Source organism: Neodiprion fabricii, chromosome 6, assembly GCF_021155785.1.
Source record: "Neodiprion fabricii isolate iyNeoFabr1 chromosome 6, iyNeoFabr1.1, whole genome shotgun sequence".
Lineage (NCBI taxonomy): Eukaryota > Metazoa > Arthropoda > Insecta > Hymenoptera > Diprionidae > Neodiprion > Neodiprion fabricii.
In genome coordinates, this window is record NC_060244.1 from 30,533,579 (window position 1) to 30,560,253 (window position 26,675).

The 26,675-nt window shown below is 38.2% G+C and overlaps 1 protein-coding gene across 5 annotated transcripts in view; it reads left to right on the top strand.

The window, feature by feature from the left end:
* Window positions 1-12,751, top strand: part of LOC124185405 (uncharacterized protein CG43867) — a 47,691-nt gene extending 34,940 nt beyond the window's left edge. For 2 of the 5 annotated variants that reach the window (XM_046576140.1, XM_046576142.1), the window contains exons 12-21: window positions 14-403; window positions 548-766; window positions 2,939-3,231; window positions 3,389-3,722; window positions 4,325-4,564; window positions 4,685-4,824; window positions 5,814-5,943; window positions 6,035-6,244; window positions 6,497-6,632; window positions 7,872-12,751. In XM_046576140.1, coding sequence (XP_046432096.1) covers window positions 14-403; window positions 548-766; window positions 2,939-3,231; window positions 3,389-3,722; window positions 4,325-4,564; window positions 4,685-4,824; window positions 5,814-5,943; window positions 6,035-6,244; window positions 6,497-6,632; window positions 7,872-7,936 — 2,157 coding nt within the window. In that variant the 3' untranslated portion in view covers window positions 7,937-12,751. The remainder of the gene's footprint in view (window positions 1-13; window positions 404-547; window positions 767-2,938; window positions 3,232-3,388; window positions 3,723-4,324; window positions 4,565-4,684; window positions 4,825-5,813; window positions 5,944-6,034; window positions 6,245-6,496; window positions 6,633-7,871) is intronic. The other 3 variants (XM_046576143.1, XM_046576145.1, XM_046576144.1) reach the window with 3 other exon arrangements.
* The last annotated feature ends 13,924 nt before the right edge of the window (window positions 12,752-26,675 follow it).

The following is a 26,675-nucleotide window of genomic DNA, read 5'->3' on the forward strand; positions in this document are numbered from 1 at the left end:
CACTTGTTTTAAGAATCCTATTGGACAAATAAATATGAGGGATGCTCGTGTGGAAGAAGTGGAACACGTCTCCGACAGCGACAGTGAGGAAAGAGATGCAGAATGCCCGCATGAGAGAACAATTGGCATTTTCCCTACTCATCAGGGTCCGACTTATCTTTTAATATCTCATAAACACGAGAAGGACAATTGGCTCTACCATTTAACTGTTGTATCGGGTGGCGGACCTAGTGCTGGCACACAGTATGAGCAATTGGTACAAAGATTAATGGAAACTGACGGCGATCCCACCTGTGTACTATGGCGTCATCCACTCTTACTGCATACGAAGGAAAATATTGCAAGTCCCTTGACAAGTCTTACGTCGGAATCCTTGCAGATGGAAGCTATCAAGTTGTTTAAGGTCTGAATCTTATCAAGCAATTTACCAATTCTCTGTTATGTATACTCATGTCACTACTGATTCTCTACGCCTCACAAAAGACATTCAACTCTTTTAATTTATTGGTAGAGTTGTGTTCATTTTATTGTACTTGTATCATTTTAGGCCTGCCAACTTTTTATGTCGGTAGCTGTGGAACAAGCTGGGATCGATTATCACGTTGTTTTAGCACAAAATGCGCTACAGCAGTGTTTGGATCAGCCAGAGCTGCAGTCAGAATTCGTTAGTGCTTTAGTAAAGCAGACCAGCCGTCACACTCAACAGCGCTTGGGCGTTCAGGTAAAGAAGGCTGGCAGTCGTGTGTCACTGGGTACTGCGCGCGTTGTAAGTTCGGCTTTTTTTTTAACAACACCTGAGTTCCGTGTACCATTTTATACGATGGCATTGACGATAGTAAATCCCCGTTATTCATCTCATGATTATTATATGTATATTGTGGGAGCAGTATTTATTAGAGAGGGCAGTGCATGTTGGTTGTATACCGAAAACCTGTGTTGGGTCATTCCACTCAAAGTAGTTTAAGATGACGGAAATTGTTACTGTACATACTTTGCTTTTAAAAAAACAGATGCATGGAGCAAATCAAGTTACCGGAGGACAGTTACCAAACTCACCTTAAACAGAAAAAACGAATTCTATATTACTACAGTTGATTTCCAATTTTACTTGTTCGTCAACTTAGAATAATATATTTTCACACTATTCGTGCAGACTATTCCCTCTATTCAGTGTTGTTCATTTTACATTTAAGTATTATTGAAATTGCCAACAAGGAGTACACATATATCAAAATACAACATTTAGTTGAAGCTGCTGCAGTAAAATATATACCTGTGAGCCTCGGTATTAAAATGGTACATTGGAACTACTTGGTCAAGTATATTTTATGATTGAAATCGCTAATTTTAAAACGTGAACAAGATTGTAGCTGGAAAAAATCCACTCTATTCCAAAAAAGGAAAGTTAATTGCTGTAGACTCTCTGTAACTTACCACTTTATTCGTTGCGTTATAGAATGTTGTTTCAACAATTGTTATATTTGACCAAATGAAAATAAAGTTCTTTTTTTCTAACATTCATTCATTCTTCACTTTTATTTGCTGCTTTACATGTGCTAATTTTAGATTTCAAACATTAACGGCATGCTTGTGGTTTTCTAGTTACGTCTGTTAATTTACTTTGTTTCACCACGTTCATTTACTGAATCGAATTATACATCAAACGATATTGTCCAATCTCGTTACCCTTTGTGTGAGCTGAACATATTTCGACAGCCGATCATTTCCTTGAAATTGGCATATTAGTTAAAGTATGTTATCCACTATTATTATTCTATATATAATAATATTTAAAGGAATTTTAAGATTTTGTCTGAATACGTTTTGCATTGCACACACTTGCAGAATGGTATGTTGGTGTACATAAAATTCACATACACAGAAAAACATCTTTGAATTTAGTTTTTATGGTTAATTAATTTTTTACAGCTATAATCTCCTTTATTTGAATGCTACTTAGAGAATAGTATTTAGGTAAAGGGTAGTACAAATATTACTTACGAATGAAAGAAAAGTTAATCTCTGTAGAATGAATTGGAAATCTTCAGGTAAAATTTCGAAGTTATAGTGCTGCCATTGAAAACTAGGAGTTTGCAGCAGCGTTGAAATGTAGTTTACACGTCATTACGGAGACAAGAATTCAATATACAACATGTTTGAAAATTTCTACATTAATAATTATTCAGTCAATCAACAAATTGTACGCTTTTTCTGTATGCTAATTATTTAATTCACAATATCGATAATTAAACCATTTTATGTAATTAACATTCAAGTTTACAGTAATCACAATGCATATGTACACATCTCATGTGTTTTTGCTTATAGGGCATATACCCATTGCTTATACTAACATATCTGATGAATAGATTAAATCATTCTAGAAAATACTTGCATTTAGTTTTCATAATCCCTAAAAATTTTCAACATTAGACTTGCATTAGTTTCAACCACACATTTCTGTCTTTTTCATTTTGAGAATGGTATAAAGTAAAAATTGAGAACTCGAGAAAATTATTACTGAATCAATATATTCAGAAGTTTATTTGCAACAGCATTATTAAACACATTGGCACATTACATCCTACAATTTCCTTTCATGAACAGATGAAATTAGCATTGCCATATGACTTTGCAAATTCCCTTTGTTGTAAATACAAATGCACAGTGACCTAGAACTATGAAGTAATTCGTAAAAAATTGTTAAAAAAAATACAACCAAATCTTTAATATTTACTTACTACAAACATTTCTACGATACCAAAGATATTTAACGACTGGTATTAATAACTATAGATTATCGGCGTATGAAATTAGACATTTCTATATCAAATAGAGTACATATATGTCTTTCAGACATGTTGAAAGAATCAGTAATTTGATAAGTTAGGTGAGGTCCAGCGAAAGACCATAGTAGTATGCCAGCATACCATTGCAGCAACTCCTCCTCTGCGCCACACAATCGCTGTTCACCTGCGATACGCAAAGTCCCACAGCCAGTGGTGGCAGTGAAAATGCAGACGTCCAATCGACGGCCTCAACTTCTCACAGTCCTCCGCTCACACAGGCCCATTCTACACCAACAATATTGGATTGTAAGACAAATCCTGCCCAGTACGTGCTTGTCCAAGGATGGCAACTCTTGGCACTTGCTGTATCACTTTTCCTTCCACGAAACAACAGGCTGCTCTGGTATTTAAAACTACACCTCAACAGAAATGCGGATTCCAAGTGAGTCTATGCATATAATACCGTGCAAGCTTGATTCATCAGTCGATCATATTTGGTGTACTATGGCTGCCTATCTTATGTCTACTCACATATCCATGTACATGTAATATTGTAGGAAATGAAAATTATTCTGACACACAATACTCTTTTTTCCTAGAACCGAATGTGGCAAATACGCAGCGTACTGTGAAAGAGCACTGGAAAGAACTTTGCAAAATGGGGGTAGGGAGGTGAAACCATCTAGGATGGAGGTGTTGTCAATTTTATTAAAGAACCCATATCATCACTCCTTGCCGCATGCAATTCCGGTTCATTTTTTGAACGGAACTTATCAAGTTGTTAGTTTTGACGGCAGTACAACTATCGAAGAATTTTTGAATACATTAAACCAAGAAATTGGCTGCCGAGACGTTCATCAATCTGGATTCACTCTTTTCAGCGATGATCCAATTGAAAAAGATTTAGAGCACTTTATCGACCTGCAAGCTAAGGTAGGCACCTACCCCTTCAAAACGACTTTGAACCCAGCGCTGGCCTTAGGGACGGGCAAAGCGGGCAGTAGCCTGGGGTGCCACAGATTTAGGGGCGCTTGAATGAAGTATTTATTTTCTATTTTTTCATGAGACAAGGTTTTTCCCATGCGAGCTCAAAAATTTTTATGGTGTGAACATCAAATGCATTAGACTCCAGTGAGAACAGTCGAAGCGAGTTGGGTTAGGCGCACGGTCACAATGGGCACCGTACACGGCTTTCAGCATTGGCAGTTTTATCCACGGAAAATGACACAGCATCTACAATGAACATTTCTGAAGTAATAAAAGACTTCGCCAATGCCAAAGCAAGGCGTGTCAATTTTGAAATTTCGGATGAATGCTGAATCATTAACTGAATTCATTTCGATAATTTTGCGATTCCATGGGGAGGGGGAGGGGGGGCGACTATCCGTTAGCTTACCTGGGGCACGTAAAACTCTAAGGTCGGCGCTGTTTGAACCGGTAAAATAAAATATATGCAGTTCGGACAATGACAATTGATGCAATACCTAAACTGACATCGCTGTCAGAATCACCAATTATAGGTACGTCTTTTTCAGCTCTGTGATATTATATCTAAATGGGAAACAGCATTGAGGGAAAAAGGTTCCGGAAAGTTTGAAAATACAAGAGTGATACAATTGACTTATAAATCCAGGTGTTACTGGAAACATGCTGTCAAAATGGAAACTGATAGAGAAAGACTATTGCTTTGTTATCAAATCAATCAACAAGTTGTACAGGGCAAGTTTCCTGTCAATCGAGAACTCGCCTTTGAACTTGCCTCTCTCATGGCACAGGTGAGCACTCCAAGTTCATAGTGTAATTAAATTGAGCGTGATGAAAAATTCCATCAACATAAATGTAAAACGTAACTCTGGAATGTGCTATAAATATGAATATTGAAAACCGCATTTCAGATCGATTTTGGGGAGTATAGCAACGAGAAGACCCGCGGTAGCAGTGGACCTGGAAACAATGCTCACTATCATGTTCTGCAGGCTCTCGACAAATTTTACCCAATTCGGTATCGGATTAATATCACTTCCGATCAGCTAAGGTTTGTATGCCACATAAGTTGTGCCATTTTTGCTCCCCTCACAATTCCAGTTACATATTACTGCCGGCTATTCAACTCACCACGGCCCCATATGGAAATACCTAACACAAATGAATGTATACAGCGTAGCGTATGAGGATGGTTGTCATTCAACAATAATTGGAGATTATTCTTACTTTTTTCAAGTAAATTAGGAAACATGTTCGAATAATGTGCAAGGTCACCATCGCCATGTGAACCGTTTGTGAAGCATTTCTGCTGCTGCCCGGCCTTATGCTCAGAGCTATTGTTACTTATCGATAGTTAATGCTATTCCTTATTAAATGAGTTAATACCGTTAATACCCATTAAAGCTTCAGAACTTTTGTCAAATTGATCAGCAAAACTAACCAATGTATTTACCATAGAAATAAAGAAGAAAATAAGCAGTCCCAAACTTTATATTGCAAATTGCACTTACAGAATTGGTAGATGATATTAATTTTTAGTAATGAACTGGTTCCCGGTATTCTAGACTTTCGGCATGCATTAGTGCCTGGAGTAAGTATAGCTGAGCCTGTTAGCGTGCGAGCCTGTGCCATATTGGTATCTACTAGTGGAGTGTTTAAAGAATCAATACTTATTGATACTGGACTCAAAGGTTACAGAACGTTAATCAAGAAACAACGGGATAGTGTGATATATTGTTAATTTTTTCAAGTTACATTCAAATTGTTTACATTTCGATCGTACGCTAATTACTTTCTGTAAAACATATGAGATGGTCATAATGTTTCCGTTACAGGAAATCAGAATTTATGTTCTGATGTATTCTACATTTAAAGAAAAGCTTTTCAAAAATATAACACAACCTGAAAAATGGTCCTGTAAAATTTCGTACACAAGGATCATTCCTTCTGTAATTCCTCCTATTTCTATACTTATATAAATATATCAAAGTTCGAAAATGTATGCAACGTTTTCAAGCATATTGGTATTCATTGTTACAGGGAACTGCAAGAGAAGCTGCAAGAAAAATGGATTTCCCTGAGAGGTCGCAGTATCCTGGATTGTGTCAGGATATATTTAACTTGTACCAGAAAATGGCCCTTCTTTGGCGCCACTCTATATCAGGCTAAGGTAAACAGCCCCAGCAAGTCTTGTTGCTAAATATGATAGTTGAAATTTCCGATAGAAATGAAGTTCCTAAGAAGATCATTTTTGCAATTAGCTGAAACAAGTTGAGCCAGCAACCGTTTGGATCGCAGTTTCCGAGGACAGTGTTACGTTACTAGAGCTACAAACAATGGCAGTATTGTGCCGATACAACTATGCAAATATTATTACCTTTGGTGGCTGCTTGGACGACTTCATGCTAGTTGCATGCCCAGATGAAGGAGCTGCTGAACAAAAGCTTCTATTTGCCCTTAATAAACCCAAGGTAAAATCAGAATTCTCAGTACTACTTGTCACTAGAACTGTCGTTGCTCCAAATATGAATCACAGCTGGCAAAAAACACGCGCATGGTGCCAAATGTAAACTGGCTCGTACAGACACTTTAAAATGATCAATTGTCAGATTTAGAGAATACTCATAATAAAGTGTACCGCGTCTATTAGACAATTAACCACTTCTCAAATCATTCTGTACCGCCAAGTTCGATTAGATCTTACCATTTACATAACTTTTTAGATCCTCGAAATAACGTTGTTAATTGCCGACTACATGAATGCCCTGGGTCACGCGTTACCCGGAACACCGCAGATGAATACCCTGACACGTAATGGTTCACATCGGTCTATAAAGTCTACCTTAAGACCTGCAACTGGTACGTAAAATTTAACAGGACTATTTTTACGGTATTGAGCAAATTGTGAAACCCGACTATCGTCTACTTTAACTAAACGTATTATCTTAGGTGTGGCGCGTTAACAGAAACTCAATGTCAAAGTATAAAAGGCCTGATGGACTTTTTTGTAAGATGTGGTTTAATTTTTCTTTAAACAAATTTTAAAAATAACAATGCTTTGCTATGAATATTCCATGGAACAGAGTCTAGGCAGCCGCTTATCGGCATGCCAGAAAGAATGAGCATTATTGGACGGCGTCGGCAAAGTCGAGTGCACTACCATTAGGCGGCTGAATGCCAGGTTATATAAAGAACATAAGCACAATACCACAGCGTTGGTAAGGCGTTTTGATTGTTTTGTTGACAACATGCTGACCTTGTGGTTTCTCTCTGTAGCGTGATTTTTTCGCAGCCTAAAAGCATCACAAAAGTCAAATAAATGGATCCCAGACGCGGATCACACAAAACTTTCGGAAAAATCGAGCACTAAAATGTAATGAAAAAATGTTTAGCTTTTAGAAAACGCATTTGGTAAAAAATGTAAACGCTCATAATTGCGCAGGGATACAGAATAACTAGAATTAGATGAAGGTGAAATAATTAAGAACTGTTTTTAGGAAATTCACAGATTTAACGTACTCTAAACAAATTCTCCGGAACGAACACAAAATTAGCCAAGTTTTGAAATTCAGGTACAAGAGAAACAGAATAACTTTTATTAAGATTTTATTTGTGAAATCTTCATATCTCCACAACAAAATCTTTGCAAGCCCTATTGTCGTGGCTTTGAGTTTCTATAATTAGCCCAGATTTGTGAAAAAAATAATGTTAAATATCCGTAACGACCAGGTTCCGTGGGTAGCCTGATTTCACTAACAATGAATTGCCCCGATAGTAAAGCTTGTGACGTTGCACCTAGAGTGCAAGTCTAATTGTACGTAGAAGTATAAGGTGTGTAAAAATTCACGACTCAACGATATTTACATCTAAAGTACAGAAAAACTAATTGAATGCGAAATAGTGTAAACTTCTTGATCGGTTTTTCATGACACATTGAACTTTATTCAATATTATTCAAATAATCGCAACTGTGGTAAGACTAAAAAGTGGTTTCAAAGTTGCCAAATATGTTAGACTTAGAATAAACATGCTGAGTTATTGACGACCTCTAAGATAATGCAATTGAAGGATATAAAAATATTAAACTTAATGTAACAGGTTCAAGCTGTCTTCCAACACAACCGGACATATTGAAGTCAACTCCAGACCACCAAAGACCCTAAAGAGACTGTATGTTATACTCATTATTTTCAATTAAAAAAGTTACCGTAACATGTCGCTGAGTATAATAGGAAAGTGTCGAAGTTCTATTAAAGCGCTATACCTCAATTACAAATAATTGGTCTCATACATGTTTACCAATCGATTGTTCCATGAGAAGCATGCAAGACTCAGTAAACAAAATTTCTCCCATCAAACACAGCAGTTGTATCTACAATATATATTATATGTATACATGCGACTGCCATTTTGATTTGTCAAGAATTCAAAATTTCTGTGGGATATAGAAATAGCTTTCTCAATACAAATTCGACATCATGTGCCATTTTTCACAGTCGTTTTCAGTCAGTGATCGACATTTGTGAACTAAATTGGCATTGAGGTCATATCGCATTTCTTTACAGTGACAATGAATGTAATTTATATTTTACTACAGTGCGCAATATAAATGTAACGATCAATTTGTGGAACACTGCCTAATATTTAAATTTGATGAAATAGTTCTGTATGAATGTCAGTGATGTACTGAAATTTGAAAATTTTGCTACACATTTATATACTAAATTTGAATATAAGGTGAACTATGATATGTGTATATTGTGTAATTTTAAAGATCATAGTGATCATGTCATTTGTACATAGGGGCGATAGCATAATAGATATTGAGTAAGTGTGGAAGTCCATATGAAACCAACAGATACTTTTCCTAACTATCTTCGATCATATTGTAATTTGATGCTCATGGATTCATAGTAGTAAAAATTCACTTACAATCTTCCCTGATATTTTCTCGTCGCTGTTTAGTTATTGCATGGTTTGGAAAATTTGGGCAAAATCTTTTTTATGCCATCTATATGTCTTCTGTTCTCCGTTGAAAATCCAACATATTATACTGTGCGTAGCAGTTATTCACAATTTCAATTTTGAGTATGTTTTTACAGCTTAAGTGATTTCTTTGCTGCTTTATTTATGAAATAGTCACTTCAGTAACCCATTTTTTCCAACGGTGTTGTATACTATGCAAATGTCATAACACATTTGTTATAGTAAGTTGCAATTTCCCAATGAGATTACGGAAACGTTGTCGAGTTGGACCAAAAAAACTGTCAACGATTTTGAAAGAAGTGACGTCTGTTGATGAGGGAAAATAATCTATTGCAGTGTTTTTTATTATTTGATGTGGATTTGAATTACTATTCAGCGCCATTAGGTTCCGAGTTAAAAAGCAACTGCATGAAATGAGGCAACACAATGTTCTAATTTCGTATCGATCTGTCGATATAAGTATCGTAAGAATTGGGTGAAAGAAAACAGTGAGGCAATCCAACTTTCATCTGCATATAGGCAATACAGGGCGCCAATATCATATGTATAACCCATATTACATACCATCAACACTAGCAGCTGAAGAACAGTTGGCATCAACAGTTCAAATTCTGGAGCGACGCAGAATGAAATAAATGAAACTACCTTGAATAGAATAATAAAGTGTGAATAATTGTTAAAATCTAATGCACTAATGTTTAATAATTATAATTGATCTAGAATAAAGCTGAGAATGTTTCGAAGTTTGGACTAGGGTTCATTCAAAGTGACTTTTCCAGAGTTGCCCAGAGTTGCTAGGTAAAAACAAGTTCTTTATTGATTTTATGGAAGCAAACTTATTGGGTGAAACAGCCATCTTTATTAAGAACTTCGCAACTCCGCCGTAATCTCCATAGATGTGATGAAAATCGCGCTCACTTGACTGAAACTATTTTCTGGAGATTTAAATTCAAACAAGATGACAGAAAATTGTTGACTCTTAACGGTGAAAGATCAGGTGGAGCAATATCGAAAAATTTGAGTTGAGTTTTCAAACTTGAAGTTTTACATATAAGATTCAATTCCTCCATGTTCCAAAGATGTTGGTAAACTAATACAAATCACAACTCGCGTAGGAAGCTTCGGATAAATTGTTGATATTTCAAGTATCTGTAGAATATGCGCAGGTTATGTTGCATACAAGCTGTTGCCTACATGTAAATGATGGTTGAATTGTTTGTTTGCAGGCGACCATTGCCTTTTAGAGAATCATCACAGCATATTATTTATACAGTAAAGCTTCAGAAGTGTATGCGTGCATAGGAAATATTGACGCAACAAAAGGAAGACTCAGTGGTAACAATATTAGTTTGATATTTTCAAATGATAATCAATAAAATGAGCGATTGCCGTCTCCGTTAACAACATATTGTAGGATTACTATCAAGTGCCAAGACGTAAGAGCTGATGTTCGCTGTTGATCGTATATTTAGGTAAGCTCAGCAGGCAAGTCGGGCTAAAAAACACAACAAGAGATACTGTTTGCCACTTCCACAACATTTTCAATCCAACGATATCAACTGACGCTTTTCTTGTTATCTTGTTTCTACACAACCACGATTTCTATTTAATCTGTTCACGACTACTATGGGCCACTTTAACTTGCAATTGCCGATTAAATTCTATTCCAACGCGAACATCGAAAAACCACACTTGCTACGATAACAGCACACAGAGAGTCACATCACCAATTTCCTCACATCTTGTCAAAATATTAAACATTTATTCAAATATCGAATATAATTGGTTTAATATTATTATTTTTCAATAAATAATACTCACAGATGAAAATGAACCTACTATTCTGACATAATAGTCTACAACCTTTGTATATTTGGATTCATAAGGTCTAGATACACTGAGAAATATGGTATTACTATGTTGCCAACAAATAAAAACTTAAAGTTAAGACGAGGCAAGTACTAAAATTAGTGCAAAATTGTATATAACAATAAGCTACGTTATTTTGAAGATTAATTTCAAAGTGCACGCTACATTCATCCAAATTCCATCTGTTGATCTCCACTACAGGCAGACGAGTTTATTTGCTCCGTTTCATTTCCTTTCTATCCTTAACTATAGTCGATTTAATTATATGGAATGCGCCCAGTTTGTATCATCAGTTCGAACAGCAAATTACTATTGAAATTGCACAGAATCGAAAGTCTTATTTTCGATTCTCCCCCAATACTAAACTAAAATAATTAACCTCGACGCTTTCGTTGTCAGGTTGTTATTTTGACTATTCGACTTTTTATCTCTGAATTTTTTTTGTCACTTTTGGTATTGTAAATCTCCGCCTAAAACAAATAGATTCTACATTCAAATAAACCCTATAATTATAAACTTTCCACCAAGATAAAACTAAATCTGCACGACTAGCAGAGTTTGCAGTTGTTGTCTTTACAGCGATAATACCAAACCATAAGGATTCCTTGGAATAGGACATCCACACTCCTTGTGGGAGCCAACTGACTATCATATACGCAAGGTACAAGGACACCTCGAATGTTTTGACTTAACTCGAAACATCAGATCCTTATAGTATACTCTTCAAAAGAATGACTAGTAGATGTAAATTGTCTGGCGTATTGGAGTCTAACAGTTCACGAGTGGTGCTGTTATTTTTCAGGTTGACCGGCAACCATTAGTTGAATAGTAAAGTAAATTTTACTAAAATAAGGAACTTAATACTATTGATTTCAAGTTTCGTAATTATTAAAGTGTATTGTAATGATCGTTGGCCAACGAACTGGGTAATGTTAAATAATCAGTATTGATACAGACCTCTCTGAAATGTTATACAGCGATAATGCAACAGCAACGAACTGTAGAATCTGACTTTGTGCATGGCCCTGATGTAATTCCTAAGTAATGTATTAACAAAATGAGATATTCATCAGAGGTTACTTCCCATCTATTTTGGACTTTTTTAAATCCATTTCAATAGTAAATACTAGACTATTGCAGTACTTAGCTCGTAGAAAATGTACTATTGCACTTGCAATCCAAAAGTCCAGTAATGCAGTAATTTTATTTATAAATATGCATCAATTTCAATACTTGTGAATAATTTTAGATAAGCACTTAACTGATTTGTTGAAAAACTCTGACACCAAGTTTGGTGATGTAACTTTATGCTTTAGAAGAGTATGAATATGATTACTTTTGGGGTGCACTATATAGTCTGACAATGAAATGAAAAATTTCTTGCTATTAAAAGTTCTTGGGTATGTAAATTATCGTCCTGCATGTATAATTTTACTTTTCAATTGTTGTTGAAAAAGGTATTGAATATTTTTCGTGACATCTATTGGGTATGCTACAATAACTCTAGGTTTTTTTTAATGTATACTCTACAAACGATAAAACTAATGAGGTGAAATTTGGTCGACACATATTTTTGTATGCCGAATTCAAACTATGTAGGTACATATTATCAATAATTACATTGACTTGGGATCTCCTTTCCTTGTGAGTCGAAAGTATTCTATAATAACCTACATTGAGTATTTTCTATATATACATATTATTATACATAGAATGCATACGTGTATTTGTATTAGGATTATTTGAAAACTAGCATAGTATACATCGACATTACGCAATACAAGGACATAGTCCGCCATATACGTATGATATTATTTTGACATTGACTAGCCTTATTATATTATAGTATATATATTTATTTCTGGGATACGCGTTTCATTTTTTGAATTATTAATACTACATGCAGTCATATGTAAGTACATGACCAAATAGTTGTAAAAAGAATTGTTCCCATCAAAATATCACTGTTGGGAATGAATATTCATCGTAAATCAAGTATTGAGACAGCTGAGAAGTCTTGGATCTGTTCAACAAATTTCTGTTATTATGAAATGTAACTAGTAGATTATGTCTTCCGTTGTTGGATAAAAAATAAATTACTGTAGAGTTTGGAGCAATTTCAAGAGTTGGACCTTCTTATTATAATATGATGGGGATACACAATACATAGAAAAATCCTAAAGCCGCCTATTGTAACAATAACCCATCAGCTAGGGGAGACTGGGACCAAGTTAATACATTATTTTGTGTTATAAAAGTTAAGGGTATTGTTTAATTCGTGAAGCGTGATTTAGATCCTTTTAATGAAGCACTTTATTCTTTATTTTTCTTACAATACATTCTCTACTGACATATACTGACGGAAGACTCGACTCACGCACACTGATTCTCTCAGCTAGCTCACTGTTCTATATATACATATACTTTCTCTGTGTCAGTACGTTCTTGTACCTCCTTTCACCTCCTTTCTTTCCGATTCTCATCTAGATTTTTGTCGTTCGTACTTTAATCGATATTATCGACCGTGTTCAATCTTACTTTTGGGTAATAAAGTAATTCTTATTGCGTCTTTTCTTTAACATTTTGTTTTCAATTTTTATTCAATGTTTGTCGAAAATATTTGAAAAAATATGTTGCCGTATTTTTTAGTACTCGCACTTTTAAGGGGTTAGGTGGGTTTCAAAATTTCAAAAAATCGAATTTTTTTTTTTTTGCTTATCTGATAATTGAATATGTTGAGAATATTCCTTTAAAATTTTAAAACGATCCGAGTCATATTCTAAGAGATATAGCCTTTGGATGTTGCACCCATCAGGCTATAACCAAGCGTGACGCAGGTATATGGAGGTTGTCTGCTGCAAATCAAGAAAAAAAATTAACGTGTGATGAAAATAATGTTGAAGATACGACAGATGTTACCGTGTCAGGTGATGGCACGTGGAAAAAACGTGGGTTTGCATCATTATACGGTGTAAGTACGATTATTGGCTACTATTCTGGAAATCTTCAATCGCGTTTTTCTCGAAACTACATTTTTGAAATCGGTAGTCACGATTTCTCGAAAACTTATGAACCGATCTCTTCCAAATTTTGCACACTTCTTCAAAATAACATTATCTCGTGCTTGAACGAAGGAATTTTTTTTTTTCTATTCCAAGTAATTTTTCAAGGTCATGAAGGGTGCAAATTTTACTCAAAATAAGGGTTTTTTGTTTTCAACGCCGCCAAAAATGTAATTTTTGTTTTTTTTTTTTTTCTTCGTCCAAGCACGAGTTTTAAACATCTACTAACAGAAAATTTTTGGTTTTTGCATTTCAGATGAATCTGTCATGAGTTATCCTGACTACGCCGAGAGAACTTTTTTTTGAGGGGTCATAGCAGACGACGTGTCCACGCCTTAATTTTCAATATTTTTCAATGAAAATTTCACAAACTACTTATAAAATATGTATCTTTTATGTATTAAATTGATGGAATGAAATATTCTGTTGATTAAATAAAAAAAAAATTCATAAAAATGTACCTATTTTGAGCTTTTGAAACCCACCTAACCCCTTAATGACATTGCATATAGTCTAAAGCGGATCAAAACTTGTAGCAAAAAGTAAAACGAAATATTTCTCCATATTTTCTCTGTATTTTCGTCGTATTTTGTCAACTATAGGTAGTACGATTTTAAATGCTGTTAGTCCGACGATGTTTAAAAATTATTTTTTTTGTATTCCTTGGGTTTCAATTGATGGGAAAAGTTTCTAGCAAATCGATTCTGAGATGAAAGGCTTTAGTTTACAAAAATCGGGAAAAAGGTCTCTTTGAATTTTTTTTCCAATTAAATTTTAGCTGATTTTGATAAATGCTATAATAATCTTACTCCGGCACTATATTGATGGAATTTTGTAAGATCAAACGACTGGTCGTCATCCAAAGTCACTGTCAACAACGATTTGAATCTAATAGCAGAAAACGGAAAAATTTCGCTGTGTTGAGATCTGATTTTGTAATTACGTTGACATTCGATACATGGAATACTTCAAGTTTCACAGGTGTTGACTCGGGACCGATTACAGAAAGACTGCTGGGGCCCTATTCGGAGGGAATACTGTACTAACACAGGCTGCATCATGCTAGTTATCTCTAATAATACCCACAATGATTCGTTAAAACAACGCTTTTAAATTTTAAAGCAGAAAATCTCCATAAAACTGCAGTATTTTTGAAAAGCTTGGTGCTGTGACATCTCGGTTATGATTATCAAATTTTTTTAGTACTAATTTACTGAAAAAGGCGTGCGTTCATCTATTCTGAAACAAAAAGTTCTTCTTTCGAAAGGTCTTTGAATATAACAAGCGATTTCACCAAACAGCTTTGCGTTTTTGCGCTAGACATAGCCAATGGAGTGCGTGTTCTGTTAACCTTCACCGTCCACCTCCTACCACCACCGAACACCTCTAGCCACCACCTACTACCATCCCCTGCCATTTCCGACCATCTCCGACCACCTCCTACAATCCCCTAGCACCCCCTTTCACCTCCTAACATCCCCTACCACCTCCTACAACCTTCTACCATCTCCGGCCACCTCTTACCACCCGCTACCACCCCCTACCACCTCCAACTACCTTCAATGACCTTGGACTACGTCCGTCCTCTTGGTCCACCTCGTCCTTCTCCTCCTCCTCTTTCGAAATCGAGTTTCACGAGGTGATGAACCTGGAACGCAGGTTGAAGTTTCTTTCGTCTCGGAATCGATTAGTGTGATCCTTTCCCGACCGATTGCACTTCGGGGAACGCAGAGAACGCTCCAAAAAGAGCGTAGGACCAACAGCAGAGAAATTACGAAGTATATCTGTAATTTTTCGGCAGTAACTTTTTATATGTTGCTCGCAGCGTATTGAGACTGCGCCCAATCGATTTCTCTCGCAAAATTACGTCGGAACAGTGCATGAAAGAATTTATTCCAGCACCTTCCGGAATCTCGAAAATTTTTGCCAAAAATGCAAAGGGGTTAGCCTCACTTTTTTTCATTTTCGGACCGAAAAATTTTTGGTCCCAGATTCGATTTGTGTGACCCTTTTCTGACTCATTGGACCCCCAGGAACTCAGAAAATGCAGCGAAAAGAGCGTGGGACCAACAGGAGAGAAATTACGAAGGAAAAAGCAGATGCTGAAAAATGTCGAAAACTCGGGTTTTGGTTTTTTGGCTGTAACTTTTGTTGCGTTGATCGCAGCGTATTGAGACTGCGCCCAATCGATTTCTCTCGGAAAATTACGTCGAAACGGTGTATGAAAGAATTTATCCCGGCGCTTTTCAAAATCGCGAAAATTTTCACCAAAAATGCAAAGGGGTTAGCCTTACTTTTTTTCGTTTTTGGCCCAAAAAATTTTTGGTCTCAGATTCGATTTGTATGACCCTTTCTTGACTCATTGGACCCCCAGGAACTCAGAAAACGCAGCGGAAAGAGCGTGGGACCAACAGGAGAGAAATTACGAAGGAAAAAGCAGCTGCTGAAAAATGTCGAAAACGCAGGTTTTGGTTTTTTGGCTGTAACTTTTGATGCGTTGATCGCAGCGTATTAGGACTGCGCCCAATCGATTTCTCTCGCAAAATTACGTCGGAACAGTGCTTGAAAGAATTTATTCCAGCACCTTTCGGAATCTCGAAAATTTTTGCCAAAAATGCAAAGGGGTTAGCCTTACTTTTTTTCATTTTCGGACCAAAAAATTTTTGGTCTTAGATTCGATTTGTATGACCCTTTCCCGACTAATTGGACCCCCAGGAACTCAGAAAATGCAGCGGAAAGAGCGTGGGACCAACAGGAGAGAAATTACGAAGGAAAAAGCAGATGCTGAAAAATGTCGAAAACTCGGGTTTTGGTTTTTTGGCTGTAACTTTTGTTGCGTTGATCGCAGCGTATGGGGACTGCGCCCAATCGATTTCTCTCGCAAAATTACGTCGGAACGGTGCATGAAAGAATTTATTCCAGCACCTTTCGGAATCTCAAAAATTTTTGCCAAAAATGCAAAGGGGTTAGCCTTACTTTTTTTCGTTTTTGGACCAAAAAATTTTTGGTCTCAGATTCGATTTGTATGACCCTTTCTTGACTCATTGGACCCCCTGGAACTCAGAAAACGCAGCGAAAAAAGCGTGGGACCAACAGGAGAGAAATTACGAAGGAAAAAGCAGCTGCTGAAAAATGTCGAAAACACAGGTTTTGGTTTTTTGGCTGTAACTTTTGATGCGTTGATCGCAGCGTATTAGGACTGCGCCCAATCGATTTTTCTCGCAAAATCACGTCGGAATAGTGCATGAAAGAATTTATTCCAGCACCTTTCAGAATCTCGAAATTTTTGCCAAAAATGCAAAGGGGTTAGCCTTACTTTTTTTCATTTTTGGACCGAAAAATTTTTGGTCTCAGATTCGATTTGTGTGACCCTTTTCTGACTCATTGGACCCCAGGAACTCAGAAAATGCAGCGAAAAGAGCGTGGGACCAACAGGAGAGAAATTACGAAGAAAAAAGCAGATGCTGAAAAATGTCGAAAACTCGGGTTTTGGTTTTTTGGCTGTAACTTTTGATGCGTTGATCGCACCGTATGGGGACTGCGCCCAATCGATTTCTCTCGCAAAATTACGTCGGAACGGTGCATGAAAGAATTTATTCCAGCACCTTTCGGAATCTCGAAAATTTTTGCCAAAAATGCAAAGGGGTTAGCCTTACTTTTTTTCATTTTCGGACCAAAAAATTTTTGGTCTTAGATTCGATTTGTATGACCCTTTCCCGACTAATTGGACCCCCAGGAACTCAGAAAATGCAGCGGAAAGAGCGTGGGACCAACAGGAGAGAAATTACGAAGGAAAAAGCAGATGCTGAAAAATGTCGAAAACTCGGGTTTTGGTTTTTTGGCTGTAACTTTTGTTGCGTTGATCGCAGCGTATGGGGACTGCGCCCAATCGATTTCTCTCGCAAAATTACGTCGGAACGGTGCATGAAAGAATTTATTCCAGCACCTTTCGGAATCTCGAAAATTTTTGCCAAAAATGCAAAGGGGTTAGCCTTACTTTTTTTCATTTTCGGACCAAAAAATTTTTGGTCTTAGATTCGATTTGTATGACCCTTTCCCGACTAATTGGACCCCCAGGAACTCAGAAAATGCAGCGGAAAGAGCGTGGGACCAACAGGAGAGAAATTACGAAGGAAAAAGCAGATGCTGAAAAATGTCGAAAACTCGGGTTTTGGTTTTTTGGCTGTAACTTTTGTTGCGTTGATCGCAGCGTATGGGGACTGCGCCCAATCGATTTCTCTCGCAAAATTACGTCGGAACAGTGTATGAAAGAATTTATCCCGGCGCTTTTCAAAATCGCGAAAATTTTCACCAAAAATGCAAAGGGGTTAGCCTTACTTTTTTTCATTTTTGGACCGAAAAATTTTTGGTCTCAGATTCGATTTGTGTGACCCTTTTCTGACTCATTGGACCCCCAGGAACTCAGAAAATGCAGCGAAAAGAGCGTGGGACCAACAGGAGAGAAATTACGAAGGAAAAAGCAGATGCTGAAAAATGTCGAAAACTCGGGTTTTGGTTTTTTGGCTGTAACTTTTGATGCGTTGATCGCAGCGTATTAGGACTGCGCCCAATCGATTTCTCTCGCAAAATCACGTCGGAATAGTGCATGAAAGAATTTATTCCAGCACCTTTCAGAATCTCGAAATTTTTGCCAAAAATGCAAAGGGGTTAGCCTTACTTTTTTTCAATTTGGACCGAAAAATTTTTGGTCTCAGATTCGATTTGTATGACCCTTTCCCGACTAATTGGACCCCCAGGAACTCAGAAAATGCAGCGAAAAGAGCGTGGGACCAACCGGAGAGAAATTACGAAGGAAAAAGCAGATGCTGAAAAATGTCGAAAACTCGGGTTTTGGTTTTTTGGCTGTAACTTTTGATGCGTTGATCGCACCGTATGGGGACTGCGCCCAATCGATTTCTCTCGCAAAATTACGTCGGAACGGTGCATGAAAGAATTTATTCCAGCACCTTTCGGAATCTCGAAAATTTTTGCCAAAAATGCAAAGGGGTTAGCCTTACTTTTTTTCATTTTCGGACCAAAAAATTTTTGGTCTTAGATTCGATTTGTATGACCCTTTCCCGACTAATTGGACCCCCAGGAACTCAGAAAATGCAGCGGAAAGAGCGTGGGACCAACAGGAGAGAAATTACGAAGGAAAAAGCAGATGCTGAAAAATGTCGAAAACTCGGGTTTTGGTTTTTTGGCTGTAACTTTTGATGCGTTGATCGCACCGTATGGGGACTGCGCCCAATCGATTTCTCTCGCAAAATTACGTCGGAACGGTGCATGAAAGAATTTATTCCAGCACCTTTCGGAATCTCGAAAATTTTTGCCAAAAATGCAAAGAAGTTAGCCTTACTTTTTTTCGTTTTTGGACCAAAAAATTTTTGGTCTCAGATTCGATTTGTGTGACCCTTTTCTGACTCATTGGACCCCCAGGAACTCAGAAAATGCAGCGAAAAGAGCGTGGGACCAACAGGAGAGAAATTACGAAGGAAAAAGCAGATGCTGAAAAATGTCGAAAACTCGGGTTTTGGTTTTTTGGCTGTAACTTTTGATGCGTTGATCGCAGCGTATTAGGACTGCGCCCAATCGATTTCTCTCGCAAAATCACGTCGGAATAGTGCATGAAAGAATTTATTCCAGCACCTTTCAGAATCTCGAAATTTTTGCCAAAAATGCAAAGGGGTTAGCCTTACTTTTTTTCAATTTGGACCGAAAAATTTTTGGTCTCAGATTCGATTTGTATGACCCTTTCCCGACTAATTGGACCCCCAGGAACTCAGAAAATGCAGCGAAAAGAGCGTGGGACCAACCGGAGAGAAATTACGAAGGAAAAAGCAGATGCTGAAAAATGTCGAAAACTCGGGTTTTGGTTTTTTGGCTGTAACTTTTGATGCGTTGATCGCACCGTATGGGGACTGCGCCCAATCGATTTCTCTCGCAAAATTACGTCGGAACGGTGCATGAAAGAATTTATTCCAGCACCTTTCGGAATCTCGAAAATTTTTGCCAAAAATGCAAAGGGGTTAGCCTTACTTTTTTTCATTTTCGGACCAAAAAATTTTTGGTCTTAGATTCGATTTGTATGACCCTTTCCCGACTAATTGGACCCCCAGGAACTCAGAAAATGCAGCGGAAAGAGCGTGGGACCAACAGGAGAGAAATTACGAAGGAAAAAGCAGATGCTGAAAAATGTCGAAAACTCGGGTTTTGGTTTTTTGGCTGTAACTTTTGTTGCGTTGATCGCAGCGTATGGGGACTGCGCCCAATCGATTTCTCTCGCAAAATTACGTCGGAACAGTGTATGAAAGAATTTATCCCGGCGCTTTTCAAAATCGCGAAAATTTTCACCAAAAATGCAAAGGCCTTACTTTTTTTCATTTTTGGACCGAAAAATTTTTGGTCTCAGATTCGATTTGTGTGACCCTTTTCTGACTCATTGGACCCCCAGGAACTCAGAAAATGCAGCGAAAAGAGCGTGGGACCAACCGGAGAGAAATTACGAAGGAAAAAGCAGATGCTGAAAAATGTCGAAAACTCGGGTTTTGGTTTTTTGGCTGTAACTTTTGATGCGTTGATCGCACCGTATGGGGACTGCGCCCAATCGATTTCTCTCGCAAAATTACGTCGGAACGGTGCATGAAAGAATTTATTCCAGCACCTTTCGGAATCTCGAAAATTTTTGCCAAAAATGCAAAGAAGTTAGCCTTACTTTTTTTCGTTTTTGGACCAAAAAATTTTTGGTCTCAGATTCGATTTGTATGACCCTTTCTTGACTCATTGGACCCCCAGGAACTCAGAAAACGCAGCGAAAAAAGCGTGGGACCAACAGGAGAGAAATTACGAAGGAAAAAGCAGCTGCTGAAAAATGTCGAAAACACAGGTTTTGGTTTTTTGGCTGTAACTTTTGATGCGTTGATCGCAGCGTATTAGGACTGCGCCCAATCGATTTTTCTCGCAAAAACACGTCGGAATAGTGCATGAAAGAATTTATTCCAGCAGCTTTCAGAATCTCGAAATTTTTGCCAAAAATGCAAAGGGGTTAGCCTTACTTTTTTTCATTTTCGGACCAAAAAATTTTTGGTCTTAGATTCGATTTGTATGACCCTTTCCCGACTAATTGGACCCCCAGGAACTCAGGAAATGCAGCGAAAAGAGCGTGGGACCAACAGGAGAGAAATTACGAAGGAAAAAGCAGATGCTAAAAAATGTCGAAAACTCGGGTTTTGGTTTTTTGGCTGTAACTTTTGTTGCGTTGATCGCAGCGTATGGGGACTGCGCCCAATCGATTTCTCTCGCGTAATTACGTCGGAACTGTGCATGAAAGAATTTATTCCAGCACCTTTCGGAATCTCGAAAATTTTTGCCAAAAATGCAAAGAAGTTAGCCTTACTTTTTTTCGTTTTTGGACCAAAAAATTTTTGGTCTCAGATTCGATTTGTATGACCCTTTCTTGACTCATTGGACCCCCAGGAACTCAGAAAACGCAGCGAAAAAAGCGTGGGACCAACAGGAGAGAAATTACGAAGGAAAAAGCAGCTGCTGAAAAATGTCGAAAACACAGGTTTTGGTTTTTCGGCTGTAACTTTTGATGCGTTGATCGCAGCGTATTAGGACTGCGCCCAATCGATTTTTCTCGCAAAATCACGTCGGAATAGTGCATGAAAGAATTTATTCCAGCACCTTTCAGAATCTCGAAATTTTTGCCAAAAATGCAAAGGGGTTAGCCTCACTTTTTTTCATTTTTGGACCGAAAAATTTTTGGTCTCAGATTCGATTTGTGTGACCCTTTTCTGACTCATTGGACCCCCAGGAACTCAGAAAATGCAGCGAAAAGAGCGTGGGACCAACAGGAGAGAAATTACGAAGGAAAAAGCAGATGCTGAAAAATGTCGAAAACTCGGGTTTTGGTTTTTTGGCTGTAACTTTTGATGCGTTGATCGCAGCGTATTAGGACTGCGCCCAATCGATTTCTCTCGCAAAATCACGTCGGAATAGTGCATGAAAGAATTTATTCCAGCACCTTTCAGAATCTCGAAATTTTTGCCAAAAATGCAAAGGGGTTAGCCTTACTTTTTTTCAATTTGGACCGAAAAATTTTTGGTCTCAGATTCGATTTGTATGACCCTTTCCCGACTAATTGGACCCCCAGGATCTCAGAAAATGCAGCGAAAAGAGCGTGGGACCAACCGGAGAGAAATTACGAAGGAAAAAGCAGATGCTGAAAAATGTCGAAAACTCGGGTTTTGGTTTTTTAGCTGTAACTTTTGTTGCGTTGATCGCAGCGTATTGAGACTGCGCCCAATCGATTTCTCTCGCAAAATTACGTCGGAACTGTGCATGAAAGAATTTATTCCAGCACCTCTCGGAATCTCGAAAATTTTTGCCAAAAATGCAAAGGGGTTAGCTTTACTTTTTTTTATTTTCGGACCAAAAAATTTTTGGTCTTAGATTCGATTTGTATGACCCTTTCCCGACTAATTGGACCCCCAGGAACTCAGAAAATGCAGCGAAAAGAGCGTGGGACCAACAGGAGAGAAATTACGAAGGAAAAAGCAGATGCTGAAAAATGTCGAAAACTCGGGTTTTGGTTTTTTGGCTGTAACTTTTGTTGCGTTGATCGCAGCGTATTGAGACTGCGCCCAATCGATTTCTCTCGGAAAATTACGTCGAAACGGTGTATGAAAGAATTTATCCCGGCGCTTTTCAAAATCGCGAAAATTTTCACCAAAAATGCAAAGGGGTTAGCCTTACTTTTTTTCATTTTCGGACCAAAAAATTTTTGGTCTTAGATTCGATTTGTATGACCCTTTCCCGACTAATTGGACCCCCAGGAACTCAGGAAATGCAGCGGAAAGAGCGTGGGACCAACAGGAGAGAAATTACGAAGGAAAAAGCAGATGCTAAAAAATGTCGAAAACTCGGGTTTTGGTTTTTTGGCTGTAACTTTTGTTGCGTTGATCGCAGCGTATGGGGACTGCGCCCAATCGATTTCTCTCGCGTAATTACGTCGGAACTGTGCATGAAAGAATTTATTCCAGCACCTATCGGAATCTCGAAAATTTTTGCCAAAAATGCAAAGGGGTTAGCCTTACTTTTTTTCGTTTTTGGACCAAAAAATTTTTGGTCTCAGATTCGATTTGTATGACCCTTTCCTGACTCATTGGACCCCCAGGAACTCAGAAAACGCAGCGAAAAAAGCGTGGGACCAACAGGAGAGAAATTACGAAGGAAAAAGCAGCTGCTGAAAAATGTCGAAAACACAGGTTTTGGTTTTTCGGCTGTAACTTTTGATGCGTTGATCGCAGCGTATTAGGACTGCGCCCAATCGATTTTTCTCGCAAAATCACGTCGGAATAGTGCATGAAAGAATTTATTCCAGCACCTTTCAGAATCTCGAAATTTTTGCCAAAAATGCAAAGGGGTTAGCCTCACTTTTTTTCATTTTTGGACCGAAAAATTTTTGGTCTCAGATTCGATTTGTGTGACCCTTTTCTGACTCATTGGACCCCCAGGAACTCAGAAAATGCAGCGAAAAGAGCGTGGGACCAACAGGAGAGAAATTACGAAGGAAAAAGCAGATGCTGAAAAATGTCGAAAACTCGGGTTTTGGTTTTTTGGCTGTAACTTTTGATGCGTTGATCGCAGCGTATTGAGACTGCGCCCAATCGGTTTCTCTCGGAAAATTACGTCGAAACGGTGTATGAAAGAATTTATCCCGGCGCTTTTCAAAATCGCGAAAATTTTCACCAAAAATGCAAAGGGGTTAGCCTTACTTTTTTTCATTTTCGGACCAAAAAATTTTTGGTCTTAGATTCGATTTGTATGACCCTTTCCCGACTAATTGGACCCCCAGGAACTCAGGAAATGCAGCGGAAAGAGCGTGGGACCAACAGGAGAGAAATTACGAAGGAAAAAGCAGATGCTAAAAAATGTCGAAAACTCGGGTTTTGGTTTTTTGGCTGTAACTTTTGTTGCGTTGATCGCAGCGTATGGGGACTGCGCCCAATCGATTTCTCTCGCAAAATTACGTCGGAACGGTGCATGAAAGAATTTATTCCAGCACCTTTCGGAATCTCGAAAATTTTTGCCAAAAATGCAAAGGGGTTAGCCTTACTTTTTTTCGTTTTTGGACCAAAAAATTTTTGGTCTCAGATTCGATTTGTATGACCCTTTCTTGACTCATTGGACCCCCAGGAACTCAGAAACCGCAGCGAAAAAAGCGTGGGACCAACAGGAGAGAAATTACGAAGGAAAAAGCAGCTGCTGAAAAATGTCGAAAACACAGGTTTTGGTTTTTCGGCTGTAACTTTTGATGCGTTGATCGCAGCGTATTAGGACTGCGCCCAATCGATTTTTCTCGCAAAATCACGTCGGAATAGTGCATGAAAGAATTTATTCCAGCACCTTTCAGAATCTCGAAATTTTTGCCAAAAATGCAAAGGGGTTAGCCTCACTTTTTTTCATTTTTGGACCGAAAAATTTTTGGTCTCAGATTCGATTTGTGTGACCCTTTTCTGACTCATTGGACCCCCAGGAACTCAGAAAATGCAGCGAAAAGAGCGTGGGACCAACAGGAGAGAAATTACGAAGGAAAAAGCAGATGCTGAAAAATGTCGAAAACTCGGGTTTTGGTTTTTTGGCTGTAACTTTTGATGCGTTGATCGCAGCGTATTGAGACTGCGCCCAATCGATTTCTCTCGGAAAATTACGTCGAAACGGTGTATGAAAGAATTTATCCCGGCGCTTTTCAAAATCGCGAAAATTTTCACCAAAAATGCAAAGGGGTTAGCCTTACTTTTTTTCATTTTCGGACCAAAAAATTTTTGGTCTTAGATTCGATTTGTATGACCCTTTCCCGACTAATTGGACCCCCAGGAACTCAGGAAATGCAGCGGAAAGAGCGTGGGACCAACAGGAGAGAAATTACGAAGGAAAAAGCAGATGCTAAAAAATGTCGAAAACTCGGGTTTTGGTTTTTTGGCTGTAACTTTTGTTGCGTTGATCGCAGCGTATGGGGACTGCGCCCAATCGATTTCTCTCGCGTAATTACGTCGGAACTGTGCATGAAAGAATTTATTCCAGCACCTATCGGAATCTCGAAAATTTTTGCCAAAAATGCAAAGGGGTTAGCCTTACTTTTTTTCGTTTTTGGACCAAAAAATTTTTGGTCTCAGATTCGATTTGTATGACCCTTTCCTGACTCATTGGACCCCCAGGAACTCAGAAAACGCAGCGAAAAAAGCGTGGGACCAACAGGAGAGAAATTACGAAGGAAAAAGCAGCTGCTGAAAAATGTCGAAAACACAGGTTTTGGTTTTTCGGCTGTAACTTTTGATGCGTTGATCGCAGCGTATTAGGACTGCGCCCAATCGATTTTTCTCGCAAAATCACGTCGGAATAGTGCATGAAAGAATTTATTCCAGCACCTTTCAGAATCTCGAAATTTTTGCCAAAAATGCAAAGGGGTTAGCCTCACTTTTTTTCATTTTTGGACCGAAAAATTTTTGGTCTCAGATTCGATTTGTGTGACCCTTTTCTGACTCATTGGACCCCCAGGAACTCAGAAAATGCAGCGAAAAGAGCGTGGGACCAACAGGAGAGAAATTACGAAGGAAAAAGCAGATGCTGAAAAATGTCGAAAACTCGGGTTTTGGTTTTTTGGCTGTAACTTTTGATGCGTTGATCGCACCGTATGGGGACTGCGCCCAATCGATTTCTCTCGCAAAATTACGTCGGAACGGTGCATGAAAGAATTTATTCCAGCACCTTTCGGAATCTCGAAAATTTTTGCCAAAAATGCAAAGGGGTTAGCCTTACTTTTTTTCATTTTCGGACCAAAAAATTTTTGGTCTCAGATTCGATTTGTATGACCCTTTCTTGACTCATTGGACCCCCAGGAACTCAGAAAACGCAGCGAAAAAAGCGTGGGACCAACAGGAGAGAAATTACGAAAGAAAAAGCAGCTGCTGAAAAATGTCGAAAACACAGGTTTTGGTTTTTTGGCTGTAACTTTTGATGCGTTGATCGCAGCGTATTAGGACTGCGCCCAATCGATTTCTCTCGCAAAATCACGTCGGAATAGTGCATGAAAGAATTTGTTCCAGCACCTTTCAGAATCTCGAAATTTTTGCCAAAAATGCAAAGGGGTTAGCCTTACTTTTTTTCAATTTGGACCGAAAAATTTTTGGTCTCAGATTCGATTTGTATGACCCTTTCCCGACTAATTGGACCCCCAGGAACTCAGAAAATGCAGCGAAAAGAGCGTGGGACCAACCGGAGAGAAATTACGAAGGAAAAAGCAGATGCTGAAAAATGTCGAAAACGCAGGTTTTGGTTTTTTAGCTGTAACTTTTGTTGCGTTGATCGCAGCGTATTGAGACTGCGCCCAATCGATTTCTCTCGCGAAATTACGTCGGAACTGTGCATGAAAGAATTTATTCCAGCACCTATCGGAATCTCGAAAATTTTTGCCAAAAATGCAAAGGGGTTAGCCTTACTTTTTTTCATTTCTGGACCAAAAAATTTTTGATCTCAGATTCGATTTGTGTGACCCTTTTCTGACTAATCGGACCCCCAAGATTTCGGAAAACGCAAAGAAAAGAGCGTGGGATGAACAGGAGAGAAATGACGAATTAAACCTTTGGTTTTTTCGCTGTAACTTTCGATCCGTTGCTCGCAGCGTATCCGAACTGCGAGCAATTGCTTCCTTCCGCAAAACTAAGTGCGTTAAAGAATTATTTTCAGCATATTTTAAAGTCCCTAAAAATTTTATAAAAAATTGAAAGGGGTTATACTCACTTTTTTTTGTACATTAGTTCTGAAAGTACTCGTATATGATTTTGTAAGTGACAAAACATGTTTCCAACGTGGTTCTTCAATTTTGCTCTATCTGCCGTTTTTTGCGAAGGCTAATATACAATAAAGGCACCCGGTTTACACACGACCGTACACAAAAAACAATAAAACAATACTAACCAGT